This window comes from Pipistrellus kuhlii, unplaced genomic scaffold (assembly GCF_014108245.1).
Source record: "Pipistrellus kuhlii isolate mPipKuh1 unplaced genomic scaffold, mPipKuh1.p scaffold_m20_p_2, whole genome shotgun sequence".
NCBI lineage: Eukaryota > Metazoa > Chordata > Mammalia > Chiroptera > Vespertilionidae > Pipistrellus > Pipistrellus kuhlii.
In genome coordinates, this window is record NW_023425515.1 from 155080370 (window position 1) to 155103863 (window position 23494).

At 42.3% G+C, this 23494-nt stretch overlaps 1 protein-coding gene across 35 annotated transcripts in view; it reads right to left on the reverse strand.

The window, feature by feature from the left end:
* The window catches only part of NFIA (nuclear factor I A), a 371362-nt gene that overhangs the window by 254944 nt on the left and 92924 nt on the right, over positions 1-23494 (reverse strand). The window contains exon 4 of one of the 35 annotated variants that reach the window (XM_036444072.2): positions 10597-10973. The exons of the other annotated variants lie outside the window; for them this stretch is intronic. Coding sequence (XP_036299965.1) covers positions 10879-10973 — 95 coding nt within the window. The 3' untranslated portion in view covers positions 10597-10878. Of the gene's footprint in view, positions 1-10596; positions 10974-23494 lie in introns of those variants that run through there. 35 annotated transcript variants of the gene reach the window in all.

Consider the following 23494-nt stretch of genomic DNA (forward strand, 5'->3'; position numbering starts at 1 on the left):
ACCACTAGGCAGTAAAATTGCCTATAAAATTTGCTCTACTCTAAAAAATGCACTAAAATATACCTTTAAGAATAATGAAGAAAATAAAAGGCAAGAATATTCTCAGTTATAGATATTTTACAAATTTATCTTAAAGTAACTTTTAACTGGTTCGAATAAGGAATCCTTTCACTTGAGTAAGGGCTCCACAGCCATATCCTAGGAGTTTACTAAGTAATACTGACCACCACCATGGGGACACAATATTTTTTTGCCCTGCTAAAATTCCCTATAAAGTTTCCTTAGGTTTCTTGTCCAAATCAAGTGTAGGTATTGATTCCCAACCCTAGATTTTCAATAGTAAACTAAATCTATAATTTTATCAAAGGATACCACTAAATTTCACTTAAAACCCACCTATCGCACCTATACACAAAGGAAAAACAAACACCCCCTGAAAGCAAACTTACTTTTAATTTTCTTTATAAAACTAAAAACTTATAAAAGTATGAAGTATAGAGTTTAAAATACACTTTCCAATCAATAACAGCAGAGCTGGAATCCACATATGGACAAATAAACCAAATCTATCCAAAAAATAAAGACCCTATTATGAAAATATTTAGTTACTCTATAAGAAACATCAGGCTCATTAAAAATTGTTAGACATAGGCCTAGCCAATTTGACTAGGTAGTTTAAGCACTGGCCTGTGGATGGAAGGGTCCCGAGTTCAATTCTGGTCAAGAGCACATGCCAGGTTGTGGGCTTGATCCCCAGTAGTGGGTGTGCAGTAGTCAGTCAATCAATGATTCTCTCTCATCATTGATGTTTTTATCTCTCCCTTCTCCCTTCCTTTAAGAAATTAATAAAAATAGCCGAAAACGGTTTGGCTCAATGGATAGAGCGTCGGCTTGGGGACTGAGAGGTCCCGGGTTCGATTCCGGTCAAGGGCATGTACCTTGGTTGCGGGCATATCCCCAGTAGGGGGTATGCAAGAGGCAGCTGATCGATGACTCTCTCTCATCGATGTTTCTAACTCTCTATCTCTCTCCCTTCCTCTCTGTACAAAATCAATAAAATGTATTTTAAAAAAAAGAAATTAATAAAAATATATTTTTTAAAAAGCTGTTAGATATATCTGCTTTATTTATCCATGAATTTTTCTCTGACAACATAATTAGGTTAATAAAAACTAAAAATGAGTTTCTATTCCCTGAAATAATATTATACAAAGTAGTAATATGTAAAAGAGGTATTTCTTGGGGTTCCAGAAAGTATACTGTTAATTAAATGTAAAATTTTCACTGACTCAGAGGATGGCAAGTTACAGAACATTTACAAAGGGTAAGCATCACCTTTGAATAGGCTAAAACTGTCAAAGGATAAAATAATTCATAAATTTAATTCAAAGATAAAGTGTTTAAATAAAGATAATATGAATAGAGCAGTAAATTGTATTTTAAAATGTCTTAACTTAGTGACACAATATAACAAAAAATAAGAAAAAGGCAAACAGAGAACAGGGCATGCAACAAAGATCAGGAGAGCGTATTGTTTATGGGAATAAATTGCTGACTTGACCTTGAAATACAAAAGATTCCAGAAAATTTAGGTTGAGATGAAACACAGTTTCTTTTGGTTGCATTTCACATACAGGTTGCATGGCCTGGTCATTTTCTTATGTGGCTAAAATAATATTAACTAACAAGGGAACCTATTAATGACTGCATAAGAACAGTTTTTGATAAAGGAATGTAGTTGAACAAAATTAACATTCCATAACATAGAATAGGAAAGAAAAATTTATAAATTGATTGAAAATATTTCAGTGTACACACCTAGCTATTGTTATTTTAAATATGGCAGCTATTGTTAGGGACACTTATTGGACAAGAAGTGGTGATGGAAAGAAGCAGAGATCTATTGCACTGACTTCTCAAGGGGCTTCAGAAAAAGAGCCAAGAGTTAAAAAAGAAATTTATAGGAACTTGGTATGAGGTCCATGTTGTACACAGGTATCTTTAAAACCAAAAGGACCTCTGTATGGTCCTGCATTTAAACCAGATAGACTCATGAAACAGTTTTGAAAGCTCTAGAAATTAAAAGCTATGTACAACCTGTCCATAAGGGGCCAGGAATAGGGCATTTTTAATTAAACAGAAAAGCAACCCACATGGTGTGGTGGAAAGGGCCCTGAACTCAGATCTGCTTTGCCAGCTCTGCCACGTACTCCCCACAGAGGGGAGCATGGTGCTTCCTCACCTACCACATGCTGGGGTGGGGCCCAGGCCACAACTTTTCCCTCCAGCTCTGAGTGCTTTCTATGACCTAATCTCTACTTTGACTACTTTATAGGGTGGGTTTCCATGAAAATGAAATAAGGTTAGCTTGTGTAGAAATTATTAAATGTTATTTTTTAAAATACAGGAACTCTTATTCTGACCTAAAGTTGATGTGAATAAAAGGGGGTGGAATGCCTCAATGGCAAAGGGTTGAGAAAATTCAGAGATGATATGTTGCCTGAAATCTTCAGGAAGAGAAGTGATTTTCTGTGCACTCAGAAAGAATCTGACAGCAATCATGAGACATGGTGTCTTTTGGAGGCCACATATTTTAAAATCCTGAAACATAACAAAAGGTACTAATGTCCACCAATGACTCTAGGCCAAGTGTTGTACTCAGCACTCGACATGACTGATTTCACCAATTCTCACATCAGCCTTATGTGGTACATGTTATTATGTCATTTTACTAGATGGGAGGGAAATGACACTTACAATGTTTAAGGCAAGGTCACTTAGTTAATATGGATTTGAACCCGGATCTCTGGCTGACACTAAATTATCTTGTTAATCAAATTATCAGATTAATTATCAAATCAAATCCATCTTGTTTATAATAACTAACACATTATACTAATGCAGTTCCTTTCTGCACAAGCACTCCCCCAATTTTAATTGAATTCAGCAGGCCAATAAGTTAATTGGGTCAAAAGTTAAGTTGACTTCAGATGTATGTAGACAAAGCCCTGAATAAAAATGTAAGCATAAAAACACATACTTTTAAGAATCTGTACTAGAATTATCAGTCCTATTAGAGTATGATATTTGCCTTTTGGTACTTCCATGACAGGTAATAAAAACATTAATGAGGAAATTTTTGAAGAGAAAAGTAGGAAGGTTATGAAATAATTGCATGAACCACCAGAATTTGTTTCTGGGATACAGCAGGTTTGCAGCTTGTCCAGAACATTTATCATATTTGTGTATAATCTTTGATTATAGATTATGATCCTTCATCATTTCTTTTTCACCACATTAATAGAGAAGACATTTGTAGAACACTGAAAAGCTTCTACTGAGCATTTTGTCAATGGAGAATTATTAACTGACTATATATTAAGTTCCACTTATTTTCATTATACCTAACTCAAAAGCTACCTCTGTCTTTCTTTGGATTGGGAGTTGAGGGGATCATGTAGGAGACAGAAGACCAGACAGAGTACGTTCCAGTTATCAGTTGATATAACCTTAAGAGACTTTCATAACTGGACAACTTGAAAATAAAGAAGGCCCCTCTCATAGCGCTCAGTGATCAAAAGAGAAATACTGGAAGTTACAGAAAAGTTTCTTTACTTATGCTTTCTACTCAGTTTCATACTCAACTATTCTGAACAGCAGATATTAACATTTTCTTAAGCACATGATGTAAATTGGTCCAAAACAAACACATGGTCACCTGCCAACTTTGGGAAGTTTTGAAGGCACACTCAATGATAACAGCCATGTTTCTCCCCCATATCAGAGGATTCTGACAGTGCCTGCCAGTTTTGAACTCTGTACTAGGCTAATTTTAAAAATATTTAACAGAAGATTTTAAGAATCTTAGTATGAATTTTTTCAAGAAGGAAACAGAAATGTGCAAAATTTTGAAATCCCAGGTGAGGGCCTAGTACACAGTTAAAGGCTAGGATGCATTAAGGTCCTACGCTTCTTTGCAATGCCAAACAAAACACACTGTCATGGATGGTTTATGGAATTTCCTCTTTAGATCAGAAATGCTTCCAAAACTACCTCCTACTTGGTGCTTCAGCACTTCGGTAAATGAAGTCAAAAGTGATCATGTACACAAAGCCATGCTTATTTTGACAATTCAAACCTCAATAAAGGCTCAGTTCCACATGGCGGCCTAAAAATTTTTGTAGACTCAAGAAAAATGAAGTTTTTTGTTGGGTTATTTTTAATAGGCTTCAAAGCTTGTCTTTTGTAAATTTTAAGACACAGTTTAGGAAAGGAAACAGGTCCCTATAGGGGACAAACTAAATTCCAAACACAGGTGCTCAAACTAAATTCCAAACACAGGTTATCATTATCTAGCATCAAAAAGAAAATCAATGGCTTCCTAAAGATTTACCAATAATTGTGAACCAAGACATATTTTAGTTTTGATTTGTGCAGCCCACTTCCTCCCATTCCCCCCCCCACACACACACACACACCCCGGAGGGAGGGAAAGGGAGAGGCAGTGGGAGAAAACAGGAAGAGAGAGAAGGGTGAAAAATTGATTGATTTATTGATTGATTGAACAGTCATAACACTGAGAAGGATTCAGAATCCAGAAAAATGCATATCACAACTCCCTTGTAAAGTTTTGCAAAACAGAGCTCCTGTCTACACACCAGAAGCTGATGGAATCAAAAACCTTCAGCACTATCTCCTGCCTAATTGAATTCGTGCATGTAATGGGAGGAAGCTGTTTCTCAGAACTGAAATAAGTGATGCTGGGAAAAGGAGGTGGCCAACACGGCAGGCCGGAGACAAACAGAATTGGTGGAACAGGCACCCAGATTCTCTGGAAAGCAAATCCTATTTAGTCCTTGTCCATCCAGGTCACGGTGAAGTCTGTATCATAGCAACTTGCAACTTTAAATACTACTATTCATTTGGTCATTAGTTTCTCTTGGTTCCTTTCACTTACCCGTATTTTTGATAGCCAAATCCTTAAATGAAAGCAAAGACTATGAGAATGTTGTCAAATTTCAATAATGCTCAAAGAGGAGGGGGAGACTGCCAATCTCATAATGGTTTGGCCTAACATTCTTTCTGGAGTTACCCAGTAACAGATTAATGTAGCTAAGCATTGTAACACTGAGCTTAAATACTAAGAAAACATGCCTGAAATTTAAAAGTAGACCTCACTTGCTAGTTAAAAAAAAAAAAAAAAAAAAAATACCACTTCCAGCATTCTCACTGCCATGTTTCCTTATTTATTTATATTTAATTTATCGTGGTGTCAAAACCCATGTCTGGTTTTGAAAAAATTTTGCACAAAGTTGGCTTTTATATAGTACCAGACCATTATAACTGCAAAACCTCAATTAAAAAACTGCCAGGAGAGTTTGGTGCTCAGTACAAAAAAAAAAAAAAAAAAAAAAAAAAAAAAAAATGATATAAAGCCTGCAACTGGGAAGGCAAGTAAAAGAGTTACTCTTGCAAGAAATCCAAGTCCAAGATCTGCAACTAAAATCCTTGGTACTAGTGTGACCAATCTGGTCGACATTTTAAGTATATTATCCAACTCATATTCCTGGGTCCATTCCATACATATTCTGATTCCAAACTTTGTCTAATGATCAGAAAGCGTTTTTACTGTTTGTTTAGCTAGCAGATGCCCCAATTCAAACCAAATCAGTTAGATCACAAGATGTGTAAATGTTTAAATCCTGAGACAGGTTAGCTATCACACTGTCCAACTTTCCTGATTACATGTCAATCATTGTTGTGATGTAACCATAAAAATGGGATAAGGTATGTGTCTGTGTCTGTTTTACAAGCACAAGACTGGAGGCCATGAACTTGGAACCTGACATTTCAGTTCTGACAGCAGCCCTACTCAGGAAAATGACCATGTCTTCAATCCATGCCCAGAACAATCCATGGCCAGTCCGATGCTGGTAACACAGAAAGAATATCTGGCAAATGAAAGAATTCACCAAAATTCATGTTGCTGGGGTGAGAATTACTTAGTCCAAATACCATGAAGATGACACTGAGTGGAGACAGTGTCATGGGGTGATTAAGATGATGGCCACCTGAGTCACCTGACTGGTACCAATTTCCTGGTCAGTAAAACAGAAGGATATTGTGAAAATTAAATATGATATTTGACACAGAGACTTAGAACACTACCTGCCTGACATGCAGCAGCATGCAATAAATGCTATTAATATTATTAAAATTCAATTGCATTATCACCAGAAATAGGAATATGTCACATATTCCTGTATCCTAAAACCATAAATGTGAATGAGAGTTCCCCCAACTACAGATATGATCCAAACTCAATCAACCCATCAAGTATTTAATGATTGCCTATGATTCACCACTCAACACTCCTAGACTCCCGACAGCCAGCTCTCCTTATATGAAAGAAGTCATGGGAGTCTTTTTTAATATAGGCAAATCAATTCTAAACAACAGAACAGTAGTGAACTCACTGATTTAGATATATTTATTTGAAAACTGGGGAAGCAACCTATGGCCCACCTTTAAACTTATTTTTAGACTGTCCTCTCTATCCTATACTCTAGGTTCTGAAGACAGGTGCTACCCAAGCAGGGAGGAGAAAAAAAGCAGAGGCCCCAGAGTCCAAACCTCACACAACTCTTTTTCAGTACTTCTGGCCTGGTATGCCTTGGCTTTTGAACCTGTCTCTTCTTGTTTCGTTTTGTTTTCGTTTTGGGGCCGACCAAGAATTGAACCAGTGAATCTGCCTCTGCTTGCCCATCTTTGACCTACTTTCTCCTGATTCCAAAGGCCACTCACCTCCTTGTATACACCTTCTGACTCTCAGGTTTTGAGTTGATCACACATAATCATCTAGTTCCTTAACTAGCCTGAATGCCTGCCCAAATTTTTTAAAGGCACCAAATTGGCAATTTTTACATATATCATGTCATCTTCACAATGAGCCTGTTATGGGCCTAACATGTAGCTATTATGATCCTTACTTTATAGACTAGGAAACAGTTACTGTATCTAAATTAAATAATTTGCCTCTGAATGGAATCAGACATGCAAATCAGACCAGCTTAGGCACCAAATACTAGAAATGACCTGGTAGCAACAGTTCATCTATACTAATAAAAGGATAATATGCTAATTAGACCAGGTCAACCAGACATCTTCCAGTTGTCTGGTCCTCCTTCTGGACAAAGCCTCAGTGGCAGGAGCCAAGGCAGAGGTGGTTAGGGGAAATCAGGCCAGGAGGGGAGGGTGATTAGGGGTGATCAGGCCAGCAGGCACAGGGGGTAGGGGCAATCAGGCAGGCAGGCAGGTGAGTGGTTAAGAGCCAGCAGTCCCAGATTTTGAGAGGGATGTCCTGGATTGGAGAGGGTGTGGCCAGGCTGAGGGACAACACCTGCCCTTCCACACACACACACACACACACACACACACACCGCATGAATTTCAGGCCTCTAGTCTACCTAATAAAAGAGTAACATGCCAATTGACTATACCTTAACAACACTCACCAGCCAATCAGGAGTGAGCATGCAAATTAACCCAATAAATATATATAGTGGGTTAATTTTCATATGCAGGCACCCAGCTGACAGGGACAGGGCGAGATGCAGGCATTCTGCACTACCCCAGCCACTCAGGGCCTCTGGGCAGCATGAGAAGGCAGAAAGGTGGCTCTGGCCAGAGCAGAAAGGCTGCTCAGGCCAGAGCAAAGGCCCATTCTAGTACGAATCTTCATTCATGCATCAGTCCATTAGTAGTAAAATAATTACTATAACTAGCCCTAACTTTGAAAGAAGGACATTTTCAGGAACTGTGACCAGTTGATAACTGACTTAGAAAAACAGATTTCTATCCATTATAAATGCCCTAAGAGCTTATTATAAAACTCACTTAAATAACAGCAGCAGCAGCACAGAGGTAAATAATTTCCTAAAGTCAAACAGCTGCCAAGAGGTAGGCCCAGGATTTGAATGCACATTATTAAGTTATCCTGTTGTAAGACCCAAGAGCCAATGCACAATTCATATGGGGAAAAAACAAACTTTTCAAGTTAAAATTTAAAAAAGAAAAGAAACCTCTAATTTCTCATTCTTAGTTCCCAGTATATATCTTGCTTTGCAGTACACCATACAATAGACACTTTTGTTCAGCTCAGCAGAGCTATTTACATGCCGTAGCTCACGGTGTTTGGGGGGGACGGTGTTCTTCCTTCTCTGAAATCTAAAGATGGTCAGGGATAAGCTCACTCTGCTTCAACACAGCCACCACCTCTGGAAACAAAGAGCCCACCTCCACTGGGAAAACTAAGTAAGTGAAGCTGCTGAGTCTCTTCCTGGCAAGGCTGCCTCGTGACAATGACAGAAAGAGAGGCACAGACTCACAGAATCCCATCCTGGAGATAAGCAAAGCTGCAGAGGAGAGGCCAGGTTGTGGTACCCAGTCTGTGCTGGGAAGGAACAGATCTTTCGGAGACTGTTCTCTGACACTGCTGAGGGCGTGGGTGGCAATATTGAGTCTAAACGGAGCGCGTCTCCATACCGCTACACAGCTCCTTACACTTCCCCAGGAAAACAAACTGCTTCACAGATGCATCAAGATGCATTATTTTTCTGAGATGAAATATAAAACGGGAAGAGTAATTTTTGAATTATGGAGGTAGCTATGGCAGTTGGAGCAGCAACTGAGGGAGATGCTAGCAACCTGGGTAGCATGTCACTGCAATCTTGCAACCACGAAGAACTCGCTGGGTTGGAGGCCACCTTGGAGGGGGATACCCTGGGTTGGAGGCCACCTTGAGAAGAGGGGTTCAGGTGGGCCACAAGGGATCAGGGGTTTTGTTTCAGTTTGCCTAAATAATAATAGTAGTTATGGTGAACATTTGTTAAATGCTTACCATATGCCAAACATATGCTAAACACCTTATCTGAATTGTCTCATTTAATTCTCATAATCACCCTATAAGGTAGGTGGGTACTATATCAGCTGACATTTTACCAATAAGATAATACATGGGGGCTCTGTCACAGCTCCCATGTATTATGAAAGCAAAAGGGAAGCAGGAGTGACAGTGTAGGGGTAGCGTTCATGTTCAAACTGCAACACTGTGCAAGATGCCAGGACTGACAGTAGTTCTGTAAGCTTGGGCATGCCACTTAACCTCTCTTTCGCTCAGTTCCCTTCCCTGTAAAAGGAGGGTGATGATAATAGTACTGCTGCACTGAGCTGCTGAGAGAATTAAATGAGATAATATATGTAAAAACTCAGAGACCTGTGTATTAGTAAAAGAATTACATAAGTATTAGCTGCTTCTACTTTATTATCATCTCTAAGAAACATATCTTACCTAAAAGGCAACTTAATCTGGCTCAAATGCTACTTACTTTCCCTAAGGCACCTTTGCTGTCTGCTGAGAAGTAGTTGCTCCCTTTCTGTGTTCTCCAATGCTCTGCTTACACATTGTTAGAGCTCTTGGCAGACGGTATTGTAGGTAATTCATTTACAATAGGTAATTTACATCTATGTCGCTTCCACTGACTGGACTGTTTAATGGAGACGCCTATTTCTTACCACAGCTCTAGTCCCACTGCCATCGCTGAGCTACCACTGTCACTAATTAGCAGAAGCAGCAGTAACAATAGTTAACATCTCTGTGGTAAGAGTTTTACATATGATAGCACATTTAATGTTTGCAATAATCTACAATGTAGAAACTATTCTGAATCCTATTTTACAGATAAGGAAACTAAAGTGTAGAGTGGCTAAGTCACCTGCTTCAGTCAATGGTGGAGCCAAGATACAAATACAGGCTGACTAATAACCATCTATAGCTCCGTCCTCCCCAAACCAATGTGCTCTAACGACTGTCAACGGAGAACCAAAGGCATTAGTCTAGCAAGCATTTTATAATAAAAGTTTTCTGAGTATACATAATAAAACAGAGGATTCTTCAGTAAAATGTAAGGTAAATAAAACATTTCACTCCCAAGTAGCTTAGTATAGTAAAAAAAAAAAAAAAAAAAAAAAAAAAAGTATAAAACAGAGTCCCACAATTCCTGTCACTGTGGGACTGAAAACGGGTATAAAATGAGTAATCAAATAAATTAAGACCATGTCATGTTAGTAAAAGTACTATGCAAGTATAAATATGAAGGCCTATTTTAGATTGGATGCTCCTCTACAGGGATATCATTTGAATTGGAAGCTGAAGGGTAAGGATTTTGGCAGCTTATTAGGAAGGGCAGCCACAGGAAGGGCAGGGGGAAACGCATCCCAAGCAGTCAACAAGTAGCAAAGGAGTTGGCAGGTTCCGAAAATCAAAAGGAGCCAATAAGGCGTCAGGCAGTCAGTGGTATAAAGTGAGCTTGGAGAAAGAGAGAGGCTGTGCAGTATCTGCAAGCCATGGCAACAAGTTTGGATTTTATTCTAAATCCATGGGTTTTTTTAAGCAGAGGAGTGTTAAAATTAACTCTTTAAACAGCAGTCTGGCTGAGAAGGCACAGGAATTGAAGAAGAGGAAACACTCAGAACTATGAAGGAGTTTCAGTAAGGATGACGGTGGCTTGAACTAGAGATACTACCTTTTTTACCTTTTGATTGACAAGTTTCCATACAAAAAACTGGAGATGTATTCTATACTTATTATATTTGTTCATTCATATTCAACTTCGAGTGTCTTTAGAGCCCAAAGGGAACTTATCTTCTTTAATGCTTCATTGTACATATGTGGAAACTGAGGCACAGAGAGCTCATCTGACTTGCTATTGTCACACAAGTAATTTACAGCAGACTTCAAAGTCAGATGTCAGGGGCAAAGGCGTACTAAAATACGCAAACTTTTCTGTTGTTCCTCATAAGCTGCCAAAATTCCATATTTTAACTAAAAGGCTTTTCAAAGTATTTGAATACCACGTTAATTCTCCTGTCAATATTAAGCAGCCCAGCATCCAGCTCACAGACGCAGATGGAGCCTCCAGGGTTAAAAGAATGGAAACAAAGTCAAGTCACAGAGCAGTGGGGCATGCCTGGGAAAGTTCCTAAAAGTAATTTTAAACTCCCGTTTTCTTCCGGTGGCTTCCTTCGGGTTTATGTGCAAATTATATCTTACTCTCTAGGTTGCATTTTGCCTTTTCCTCTCTTTTTTCCCAACGAAAACTCCCCAAAGAGACAATGCTTTTTTTTTTCTTTTTTCTTTTTTTTTTTTTAAGAGGAGGAGGAGGAGGGAGAGAGCCAGTATGAAGTTCCTCTGAGTTTCCTCCTCCCTCTGAGCAGGGCTCCTATCACACAATAATGTGTTATTTTGTTGGATTTTGGCATCCATCTAGCTTGTTTGGTCAGGAGCCAAAAAATTAGAGTGTGTCGGTCCACCAGTTTCTCAGCAGAGAAGCTCTCTTCTCACCCAGCGAATGTGCTGTGCCCTTGGCCCTCGGCCAGGAAGGGAAATCCATTTTACATAAAGAATGCGCACAGCCCCAGCGCTCGCTCGGAGCCTCTCTACCTACGAAAATAGCTCCGTGGACACACGCCAGCCTGCGAGGCACATTCTGCAGGAGCGCTTGGCATGCGAAACAAGGTGAAGCGCGCGGGGAAGGTAGCGGGCTTCTTGGAAACAAGGAAATGGCTGTGCGTGCCTTCGTGGCGCGTCACGTGCCGGCCCGGGGCGCGCTGATTGGCTGCGGCCGGGTAAATACAGCCGCCATGTAAGGAGCTGGCCTGCGTCGCCCTTCGCTGGCTCCTTAAAATGGCGGCCTGAGCCCCGGCACGGGGAGAAGCCGGCGGCGGAGGCCCTCTCTCAGGGTTTCTCCCCCCAAACCCCGCGCCCTGAAGGTTTTTGTTTTTGTTTTTTCAATAAAACCTTACGGGTTTGAGTAGAAACAGATTTCTCTCCCCCAATGTGCTTCTCGGGCTCGATTTCACAGTTCGGCATACACTCGGGCTCTGTCAAAAGCTTTGACACTGTTCCAGGGGAAATATTAACTGTAAACTTTCCAAGAGGAATTAAAGGAGCAGGCAGGAACGCCAGGGCACCGTCCCTCCGGGAAAGCACATCCCCAGGGTGACCCTGTGCACGTTCTGGACAAGAAGCACGCACCGCCCCAGCTCCAGGGACCTCCGGGATGGTCCCACCTCCCAAAGGCACACAGGGGAAAGGGGAAAAAAAGAGAAAAGAGGGAAGGGGAAAAAAAAAAAAAAAAAAAAGGACCCATCCTCTCTGGCTACAAGTCACGGAGGTCTCTGCCTCTCAGGCCTGACCAGTGGAACACTGCACACTCTGATGTATAAATATTTGCCTCTGGCTAAAGTTCAAGCGGCCCTGCGTGGCTGCCAGACACAACAAAAAGCCATCATCCCAGGGAAAGTGTTTACTGCAGCGGTGGCCAAGGGAGAGGCTGCCAGCAAGAGGGCGCCTCTGATTGGCCAGGTCGCCCGCCTGTCATCAGGAAGCCCCTGGCCACTGGCCACTGGCCACCTGCCCCTGGGCTGCTCCCACCTCTCGGGGATGGATACCTCTTCCATGCACTGCCTGACCACGGCTACTACAAGGCCAATAGGTGGGCCAATGGTTTTTACCTGCATTGCTCAGAGCAGGGGGCTTGAGGGAGCCAAACCAACCGGGTATCTGCAACGTGTGTGCCTTCTCCTTGAAACTACCTAGGAAGGGCCTGGGACCCTTTCACACACACCAATATCACTGGCATTTCTCAAGTCGGGTGTCCCCGGCACACCTCCAATGCCCATCCCTATGTATTCCACAATTAGATTCCTAAGTCCTCATCACTTGATGATTTTAAGCAACTCTGAAATTCCTGGGAGATAATAAGTTAGGAGAGACCTTTGCTCAATAGCTGCAATTGGCTAGCTATATAATAAGAGCCTAATATGCAAATTATTCAACCTGGAGTTCAACTGCTCTCTGTGACATGTGCTGACCACCAGGGGGTGGTGTAAAACATGGCGGGCATTGACGGCGGCAGCCCCGATGAACCCCAACGAGAGCAGGACCACAGCGAGATGGCGGCAACACCAGCAGCTGCCAGGCCCTAATTCCCCAATCAGGGCCAGCTCCCAGGGCGGGGATCTAGGGGTGGGTGGCGGTGACCAACCTCCTGCGGGGCCTGGGCTAGGGGCTGCAACTGCTCTCCAGCTACCTGGGGGAAGGGGTGACAGAGGTACCAGAGGTGTCTGATGAGCTCGCTCTTATTCCCATGCTACCTCCCCAGGGACATCAGGGCTCATGCTGGGGAAATCCCAGGACACAGGTGCCAAGCACTCTTGAGAAGCCCACCCTGCATCCGAGTGGTCTCTTCTGGGTGATCCCGGGCTGCAGGGGCCAGTCGGGCTCCCCATGGTTTCACACAGGAGCCAGTCTTCGAGGCTAGCCTGGAGACAGTGTGATGCCCAACCAGCTTCCATGCGACACTGCCTACGGTGTCTGGTCACAGTCAGCACTTCTCTGCATGGGGACTTGGGCGCTGTGACTCAGGCAAAGGGGGACCCGCAGGGGCTGGGAGCCCAGGTGCTGCCCAGGGCCCAGAGTCAGCTGTGTCCTGCCCTTCCACACCAACAGTCGTGCTTTGATCACCAGCCAGGCCTAGGGACTGTGCATGAATTTCATGCAACAGGCCTCTAGTCCTACCTAATAATAGAGCAATATGCAAATTAACCATCACTTCCCTACTCCCACCAGCCAATCAGAGCAAGTATGCAAATTAACCCAACTAAGATGGCAGTTAATTTGCATGTGAGGAGGGAGGGAGGAGTAAGAGGGAGGAGACAGTGGAAAGCAAGGTGTCTGAGGCTGCTGGAGGGAAAGCCCTGGCAGCTCATGCAGGGCAGGGCAGGGTGAGGCATGTGGCGGTGAGCGAGGTCGGTCCGGTGTGTGTGGTGAGGCGCCCAGCAGTGGTGGCAGCATGCACAGCCTAGGAGACAGTGGTGGTGATGGTGTGGGGCGGACAGGACCAGGGCGTGGGGGGTGGGGTAGGGAGGAGGCACAAGAGCCCCGCCCATCCCGCACACCCCACCCTGCCCTGGCCACCACAGTGGGAGAGGTGGCAGTGGCGGGAGAGAAGCCTGCTGGAAGTCTTGCAGGAATATTCCTGCAACAGTTGCTAGTATATATATAAAAGACTGATATGCTAAGTGTTTGGCCAACCTGTCGTTATGACGCACACTGACCACCAGGGGGCAAATGCTCAACACAAGAACTGCCATGACACACACTGGCCATTTACAGAGAAATGGAACCATGGACCTGGCACCCACGAAACAACACTCAACTTCCCCCAAATGGGACAAAGGCCAGCCACCACCCTGGAGTGACAGCCCACCAAATTGCATCTGACACTGCCTAGACCCATGGCACAAAATGCGGCCCACAGCCTAGCCTAGCCCGGAAATGGCAGCTGTGGGCATCAGGTAATGACCTCAGGTAGGTAGCAATACCTAGCTTCCTCTCTCTGCCAACCAGCCTCCTTAGAGTTTCTTTAGCCCAGGAACACAACTTGCTTTATAGCCAGGTGGAAACACTTTACACTGCAACCAAATATCTGTGAAGCATTTTCCTCGTGCCTCATCTCATTTGATCTTCACAGAAGTCCTGGAATAGGAGACTCAGTAGAATCCTATTTTCTTTTCATTAACCGGAAAAAGGAGATTTAGCAACCTGACCCGCCAGAAAAGAAGTAAGAAATTTTGGACCTTGAAAATGACTTCAGGTTTTCTCATTGCTCAGAATATAGTCAAACACTGCTGCAGTTAAATATTTTACCCTTTGTTCTTGCTTCGTGATCTACAATAATAATCTGCTTCATGTTGATATTTATTGCTGTGTTGTTGACAATTACCTGAAAGAGTGAATTTAGTTGACACTTCTATTATAAAGAAAGGGTGAATAGCAATACTAAAATATTTCTTTTAATTAATTTTCTTTCAATGTGCACAAATTAGTACACCAGGCAACTAGTTCTAAATAAAGCAAGGGGTCCTTTCAAATACTCTCTCCAAAAACCAAAATATACATCATACTGTTTCACAGGTGCTACCGTTTTAAAGCAGGTAGAAATAAGAGAAGCTGCCGAGCAAAAGAGTAAGATCTCTCATTGGGATATAGGAATTGAATTTAAAAAACGATCTTAAAGACTTTTCAGAAAAGTTATAGAGTCATAGTTTATGTTAAGCATGTAGCTAGCAGGGCCAAGTCTTTCCATGGTGTTTAGTATTCAGGGAAGTTTGAATACAATCAAAACAAGTCATAATATTTTAAAATCATTGTCACCCATATAACATTTCTATTTTCATAAACATTAATGCACGAACCAAACTTGTCCTTAAGGTTGCAAATGAAATGTTCCTATTTAGTTGAACTGAAAGTTATACAGAATATGGGACAGGAAAATCAAGAAATACAAAGTTAAGAACTTTTTAAAAAGTAAGATACTTGATATTAAGGAACAATAACTTAGGTAGAGCAAGCCAAGCAGTATTTTTATTTCCAGACTGTTATTTCGTCTGTTTAAAATAAAATACACATTTACTGAATTTAAACATTTGCCTGTTTGTTAAAATTAAAGACTTTATATCTGTACACAATTTGGAGATCTAACTGAAAATTCTTCAGGGTTCTGAATCTTGGTTAATTTTAGGCTTAAAGAAATTTCTAAAATTGAATTTGATGCAAAACTAAAACAATGTACCAAATAATTCTATTTTCATTTGTCTGAAACTTTGACTAATTCCTAACCAAATGTGTCACTAAGGCTGATCTGGGTTCGACCTCAGAAGCCCAGGATTTATGGTATCAAGTTTGGCTTCCAGGAGATCGCAGCGAATCATGGGCAAGCAGATCACAGAGGAATGTTCTGTTCCCAGCTGTGAACAAGACAGAATTAACTCTGAGACACTTCCTCCTGCTGCCCGGGTGGACAAAAAGGTCAAGATGGTTAGCTCTTGTAGTCTCAGAACCAACCGTCAAAACAACAGGCATGTTAAAAATAGATCGTCTATAGGCCACCAAAATACAAACGCAGAAAGAATTTAAAATAAAAATAGTTTTAATATATTTAAGTTTCAACGTCAAGTATAATATTTGAAAAGCTGTAACGTGAAACCAAGGAGAAAAAGGACAAAACAATAATTTTCCCAAGTGAATTAACTTTACAAACTTTTGAGTCTTAACATTTTTAAAACAACCATTCTGACCCCAAGGATGACTCTTTTCTTAGGAAATTCCTTGGATTCACAAGTAATTCATTAGTAATTAAAGCATGAGGCAAATTTACCACTTTCATTTGTTTATATTTTGATAGCTGCATTTTTCTCAGCTCAATTTCTCTGGAAATAAAAATACTGCTTACTGTCATATGAATTTCTTTATCCATCAGTGGGGAACACAGTTGAAATATTATGTTTTGTTTTTTTTTTAATGCAATGAAATAATCAAGACATTCCATGGTGGTATGACATATCAATTCTATCATAACTATGTAGAAAACCAGGGGCAACTGCTGTAGTTACTTCAGACTTATCACCAAGCAGCATGCTTAATAAAGTCTGTGTGATATGTACGAAAAAATGTTAAAACATTAATAAAATTAAACTGGTGGTAAAAGTAATTCCATCTTACAGACTTTCACACTGAACAAAAATGCACCTTCTAAATAAAAATAATGTTGCAAAGGTAATATTCCTTTTAAGGCTGCTGAGTGCATCACTTTACTAGGAAAGGCTTAGCTGCGTTATTTGCAATTCCCTCATTGCACAACAATGTACATTACTGTCTGTAAGCTCTAATTTGGCATGGCGCATCATTAATGACCTGAATGGTGGCTGTTTCACACATACATATTTAATTACAACAGCTGAACAAATTACATATTTATGCTTTATAAAGGGGATTGCCAGTCTAATTCATTTGCTATGCATGCAGGTACAGGACTCCATCTGCAATAGCATCTGCACAACAAGAGCTAACAATTATCCATTGTACGGCAAGTAAGCATATCTGGGGAAACCTGGAAGGGTGGCTGTCATATTAACCATTTCACTGCCTCAGGCCCTGCATTTCTTCCAGGGATCAAAATCTTTTAAAACAAAAATTGTAACCCTTATAGGCCTTCTTGGTCATTGAACAGAATCAGCCAACCCTCTCGTCTATGCTGATTTCCAATGGATTTAAGATGAGAGAAAGAATTTAAATCCCATAGTACAGGGTGGTTGTACTTCACATGGCTTCTTAGAGTGAGCAGACATTTTCTTATGTGACCTGCAGCCCCAGAACCCAAACACTGGTCTTTAACAGCCTTTGCCAAGACGTCAGTGGAACTTATCTTGGGCCAGAACAGAAGTTAAGACTTTGTTACCACACTCTCCATTATGCTGCTGTAGACCTGGGTTTTTATGGAGAATGGGCCTGAGGAACTTCCTTAAAAGAAAGCATACTCTAAGCCCCTTTTGAGAGTCCCAAGACCTCTGCCAAGCCATTCTTATCATCAATACATTTTCCAGAGAAGCCACAACTAAAAGCTACTATTCCCTCTTTTGGTAATAAAGTCCCGTTCACCAGAGCTGCAACCTCATCTTAAGTGGCTTCAGGACTTTCGTATGTTTAATTTAATATATCCAATGAGTAATATAAATATTCCAGACCATCACTTCTACTTCAAAACCCAAAGAGGAAGAATTAAGAGTCAGCCAATCAATAGTGAGGTTTCCCATTATCATTTAAGGCTCTTGCTAGGCAATAAAGAGGCTCCATGGTGATGGCCCCTAAAAGCTCCTTACGGCGTCTTTGCCTCTTTAGGCCACAAAATCAAAGCATGAGTCAGAAGTGTGGGTTTTTTAATGTTCCCTCTTGAGCGATGGCTTTCCAGCCAGGGGCTGACTGGGTGAGGAGAGGGAAGCAACGGCAGTCCTGGGCATCACACACGCGAAGAGAGTAAGGGGCATCTGCCCTCCTCCCTGGCATGAGTCCTGAGAAGCTGGGGGGAACAGGAGGGTGGGCACTAAAAGGCACTCCCAGGTCTCCGTGCAGGTCTTGGCTACACTACAGCCAAGTTCACATGTGGAAAGAGTCCTGATTCACTGAATATCAGCCACCTGTGTAAGTCAGCCTCTGGCCAGAAACCACACTGTGAATGAGAAGACAAAAGCTTCTCTGACATCTCTACAGGCCAAAGGACCTTTAGAAGAACCAGGGCTTGATCTTTGGGGTTGCATATCCAAATCAACTTTCACTATAAAAATCAATCTGCACTCCACGGAGAGTCACTGGAAATGCACCCTCTCCCTGGTGCAGAACCGGGGCCACCAATTCAGTTGACAAGGAACCACACTGAGAAGGAGGGGCCCAGACAGGGTTTGAATTCACTGCCCCTTGACTTGCCCTTATTGAGGTCAGGCTTCCTAAGGAATTATCATGGGGCTCCCCCAGGAGCTTCCCATGAAGCAAACAGCTGCCCTGTACGTCCCACTTGCACCTACCACGCCATCAGCTGCCTCAATCAGCAGCCCCAAAGGCAACAACACAGAGGCAGCATGTTGCTTCATACTTTATAAAGGCTTTGATGAACCCTGGAAGGTAGCTGCGTCCAGTTTACAGATGCGAACACTGAGATTCAGAGACACATACTCGCCCAACACACACTTAAGAAATGGCAGAACTGGGACCCAAGTTTGAGACTGCCTGACTCCCATTCCTCTGTCCCTCCCCTAAAACGAACCCTAGCTTCACTGCTGCCCCTGCTTTCTTGCTTTGTATGTGCAAGGCTGTCAACTTCCCAGTGAGAGGCCCCAGTCTGGATGCATCTTTGTCAGCACTAGTAGTGTTTACTTTAAAAGCAAATGCAGCAGAAACTATTGGGGCCCTCCCCCTATGCTGTTCACCCCACCGTGGAGGTGGCCTACAGCTGGAGAAGACAAGCTTTCCAGTCTCAAGCACAAACACCTGAGTCTTTCTGCCTCAGGGCTTTCTCTGTCCATGGGGCAGAGAGGGCAGATTGGAAGTGCAGAACTCATGTGCACACGAATCCCCCTCAAGCATGGAGGAAAAGAGTTGGCTCTTGGTGAAATAATTATGATGATGTTCTACCTCCCGGGAAGTACCTAGAGGGGATAAGCCCCAGTTGGTCACAGCAATAATGTGCTAAGATGCCCTTTCCTGGGCATTCTTCCTCCCCATACTCCCTGGGATCACCTCCCAAACCTTAGTCGCAGGACCTGCTTGTAAGGAAACCCAACAATAAAACAAGTATTAGTGCCAGTAACAAAGTAAGCACAGCCTTGTAGGTCCACCACTAACCATAACCTCACACTACTATTCTGCCTCGATCAATGTGTTACCAGAATGATATGTACAGTTGGCACCATCCTTCCAACAGTGGGTGATTCCAGCAAGACTCTAGCCTTGCCAGAAGATGGTCAGAGAAGCAAATGTTGAGGATACCGGCTTCTGTTTATTTATCCTCAGCAGGTTATTAGCCTCCATGGTGATCAGCTCCCCACATGTGAAATAAGGAGGATGGCTCCCACCCCAGGGTAGGATTGTGAGGATAAAATAGGGCATTTGTAAAAGCATCTAGGTATACAAAAGTGCATCATTATCACTATTATAGAAATAACTGTAAGGCCAAAAGACACCAATATGATTTGGACGAATGTTAACCAGGAAAAAAAAAATATCTAAAGGTAGGATATAACGTAACAAACTTTTTCTCCTATTGCTCTATCTTCTAGTCACTTTTAATTAACCAAGCGTAATTCCAATGCTTTAGCAAACTAACCCCTTCGCTGGCGTGGGCGATATCACCTAAAAGTTATTGGTGATACTCTGTACCAGCTGTCTGTAAGTCAATGCCACAGGCACCTTGGCTGACCTTGGCAACTTTCAAGCCACAAAGCCATGAGCTACTGCACTTCTGCCTTGATCTCTGACAATCTGAGGGAAGTGGGCAGAGAGAATAACCAGGGACCCACGTAAGATAAATGAGCTGTTGTAAGGTGCCATATACCAATTCATGCGCTCGAAGGAAGAGATGGATGGTGCCCTGGCAGAGCTGATTTACTGTCTAAGGAGAAAATCTCCTATAGATCTTCATTAAGAATGCTAACTTCCCAAGGTTGATTTGCAAGAGTGGCTACTGTGTGGGACAAAAGACAAAACACACACACACACACACACACACACACAAAGTTTGCAAATGTCAAGGTCTTACAGAACCAATAATAGAGATGGCTCATTAAAGCTCCTCTTTTTTTCAGGATGGCTTACCTTTGAGGAGGGGATTATAGAAAGTGGAGACTGACTAGCCTAAAATCAGAGAGTCTTGTACATAATAAATGGTTGTCCAAACCACATACACAGAGGCTAGAACCATTCTTCCTATAAACAGTAACTTAATGATTCAGAACATACCTGAGGATCATGCCGTAAGGTTAACTTTTCCATGCTTCAGTTTTCTTGTCTTTTAAAATACTGATAACAACAGGGAGCTATAAGAATTAAATGAGCTAATACACATAATATCATTAGGTAAGTGGTATAACACAGATAGTACTCTTTAAAAATAAGGGTTATTATTATGACTGTCATCACAAGTTCACTAAATGCTGATTAAGATTATATATATATATATATACTAGAGGTGCGATGCACAAAATTTGTGCCAGAGTAGGCCTTCCTTTCCCTTGCTGCCAGCACCGGCTTCCCTCTGGCACCCGGGACCAGGCTTCCCTCACAGCCCTGGCTTCGTCTGGAAGGTCATCCAAAAGGACATCCAAAAGGATGTCCAGTCTAATTAGCATATTATGCTTTTATTATTATAGATAATGTATATATAATTTTAAACAATATGGTATAGGACAGTGGTCAGCAAACTCATTAGTCAATAGAGCCAAATATCAACAGTACAACGATTGAAATTTATTTTGAGAGCCAAATTTTTTAAACTTAAACTTCTTCTAATACCACTTCTTCAAAACAGACTCGCCCAAGCCCTGGTATTTTGTGGAAGAGCCACACTCAAAGGGCCAAAGAGCCACATGTGGCTCACGAGCTGCAGTTTGCTGACCACGGGTGTAGGAGATTGGAATAACTTGACCTATACAATAAAAATCAAAAGAATAAATCACCTCTTATCCATGCCCTATCTAAAGTCCATCCAAGCCCAGCCAGTGTTGCTCAGTGGTTGAGCATTGACCTATGAACCAAGAGGTTATGGTTCAATTCCAGGTCAGGGCACATGCCTAGGTTATGGGATTGATCCCCAGTGTGAGGTGTGTAGGAGGCAGCCGATCAATAATTCTCTCTCATCATTGATCTCTCTCTGTCTCTCTCTGTCTCTCTCTCTCTCTCTCTCTCTCTCTCTCTCTCTCTCTCTCTTTCTCTCTCTCTCTCCCCGCCTCTCTGAAATAAATAAAAAAGTATTTTTTAAAGTAAATTCAAAAATCCTAACTCTTACAATTCAAAACATAACTTCAGCCCATCACAGGTGGCTCAAATCAACAGTCCCAACAAGATCTGTGTCTTCCTCCCATATGCCCTGGGCACCTATCACAGTGTCTGGCCTATCAGAGAAGCTCAAAGGTTCTCAGAGGGAACCAACCCAAACGGCCCTTCGTAGGGGTGTCGAACTCAATCAGAGAAGGGGCCAAAATCTAAAATCCAGCCTAAATCGCAGGCCGAATGATTTACTGAACAGTCATAAACTGTCATTGTGATGGAAACGCAGCGGAGTGCAGTGATGACAGCGCGGTGCAGGCCACATTGCAAGGCCTGGCGGGACGGATTTGGCCCGCGGGCCTTGTGTTTGACACATGTGCTCTAAAGCAAAGGCAGAAATGCGCTCCCTTCCTTCTCCATTTTCAATGCGAATGGCAGATACCTGGTAACTCACTGGTTTGGTACCACATGACAGCAGCTTCGTTCACTCACTTCTGCTTCCTCATTTCCCCTCCCACTGCCAGATGAAATGAAGGATAACAAATCCTTTTAAAAGCCTCGGTGTGCTCTGTCTCTGACCTTGCTCCAGAGTCCTGATGGTGTGTGGAATTCCCCAATCCATTCCATTAAAAGTCCATTTCATTTTTAGACCAGATGGAGAACAAAAGAATTCATCTGCTTTGTGGAGTGTGTGTAGGTGGCTCTCGGAGCAGGCAACAGTGTCTGGGTAAAGCCTCCCCAACAGCTTCGCAAACTACCTTGGCCTGCTGAGAGCCACACATTTCAAAATGGCCGAAAACTAGGTGCAGACCCAGGGTGGGGCTTCTGTAAGTACATTCAGCCATGGACCTCCCATCTGCCTAACACCCTCACCTCCTAGTTGTTTTTTCTTTAAAAAATAAAAGAATGAGAGGCGAAATGAAAGCTGAAAGACAATATAACAAACAGTGTTTAAAATAGAAAAAAAAATAGCCAAATCCTAAAGCTTCCCCTCTCTCCATACATGTCTTTCATCAGCTCTGCCCTGATCATCAATCCCTATTCACTTTTCCCTAACACAGAATAACGTTTATTGAGAATGTTTTGAGTGCCTGCCAGGCCACTATGCATCCATTATCTCACTTAAGGCCCTTAGGTATCACCCTTATCCCTTTTGGACAGACAGAAACCGAGACTGAGAGAGGCGAAGGCACTTATCCAAGGTCACACAGCTGGAATGTGGCGGGACTGAGCCATCTGACTATAAGTCTGATGTTCCTTCCCTGGTACACCCTCACCTCCCATAGGAAATGCTTGGGAACATCTTCACAGTCCGTCCCAGAGAGGCGAGAGAAATAAATAAAAGAAAATTTGGAAAAGTAGGGAAGACTAAGCAATCCCTTAGTCTTCCCTTGAGAGTAGATCTGAGGCCCCTACAAATGGGAAATGATAGCATTTCCATGTTACACCTGAACCTCAAATACCAAAAACATGCATCGTGATACCACCATCCACATGTATAAAATGTCCCTTCCAAGGGGCCTTCAGAGAAGTTACTTCTCCATAATCTTCAGGATCTGCAGGCTGGCAAGAGCAGATGAGAGATTCTCATGTTTGGACAAACTGGGAGAAACCCCCGGCATGGAGAAGTTAAGAGACATGCTCCTGATCACACAGTGAGCGACTCCAGGCAGCAGGGCAAGCCCCTTGACCCCCTTGGTCACTTCTCATTTTATTTAGTAACCAGTGCAACGCTCTTGGATCTGTCTCTCCCAGCAGACTGCCATGTTTCTCAGCAAGAGCTGCCAATTTTTCTTTCCTAGATGAGCAATGAACCTTCCAAGGGTATCAAAACAAACAGTGGAAAGAGCACTGGCCCTCAAGCCAGAATGAAATCTAGGGTGTTCATGTCCCAGTCACTTACTGGTTGTGAAACTGTGGACACAAGACTTGCAAGCACATAGGTTTCAGGTTCCTCACCTGTAATTTGGAACAATTACCTGCCCTCTCTACCTTATGGAGTTGTCAGGAAAATCAAATGAGAGAATGGATATGAAGGGTTCCTTATAAAACTGCAAA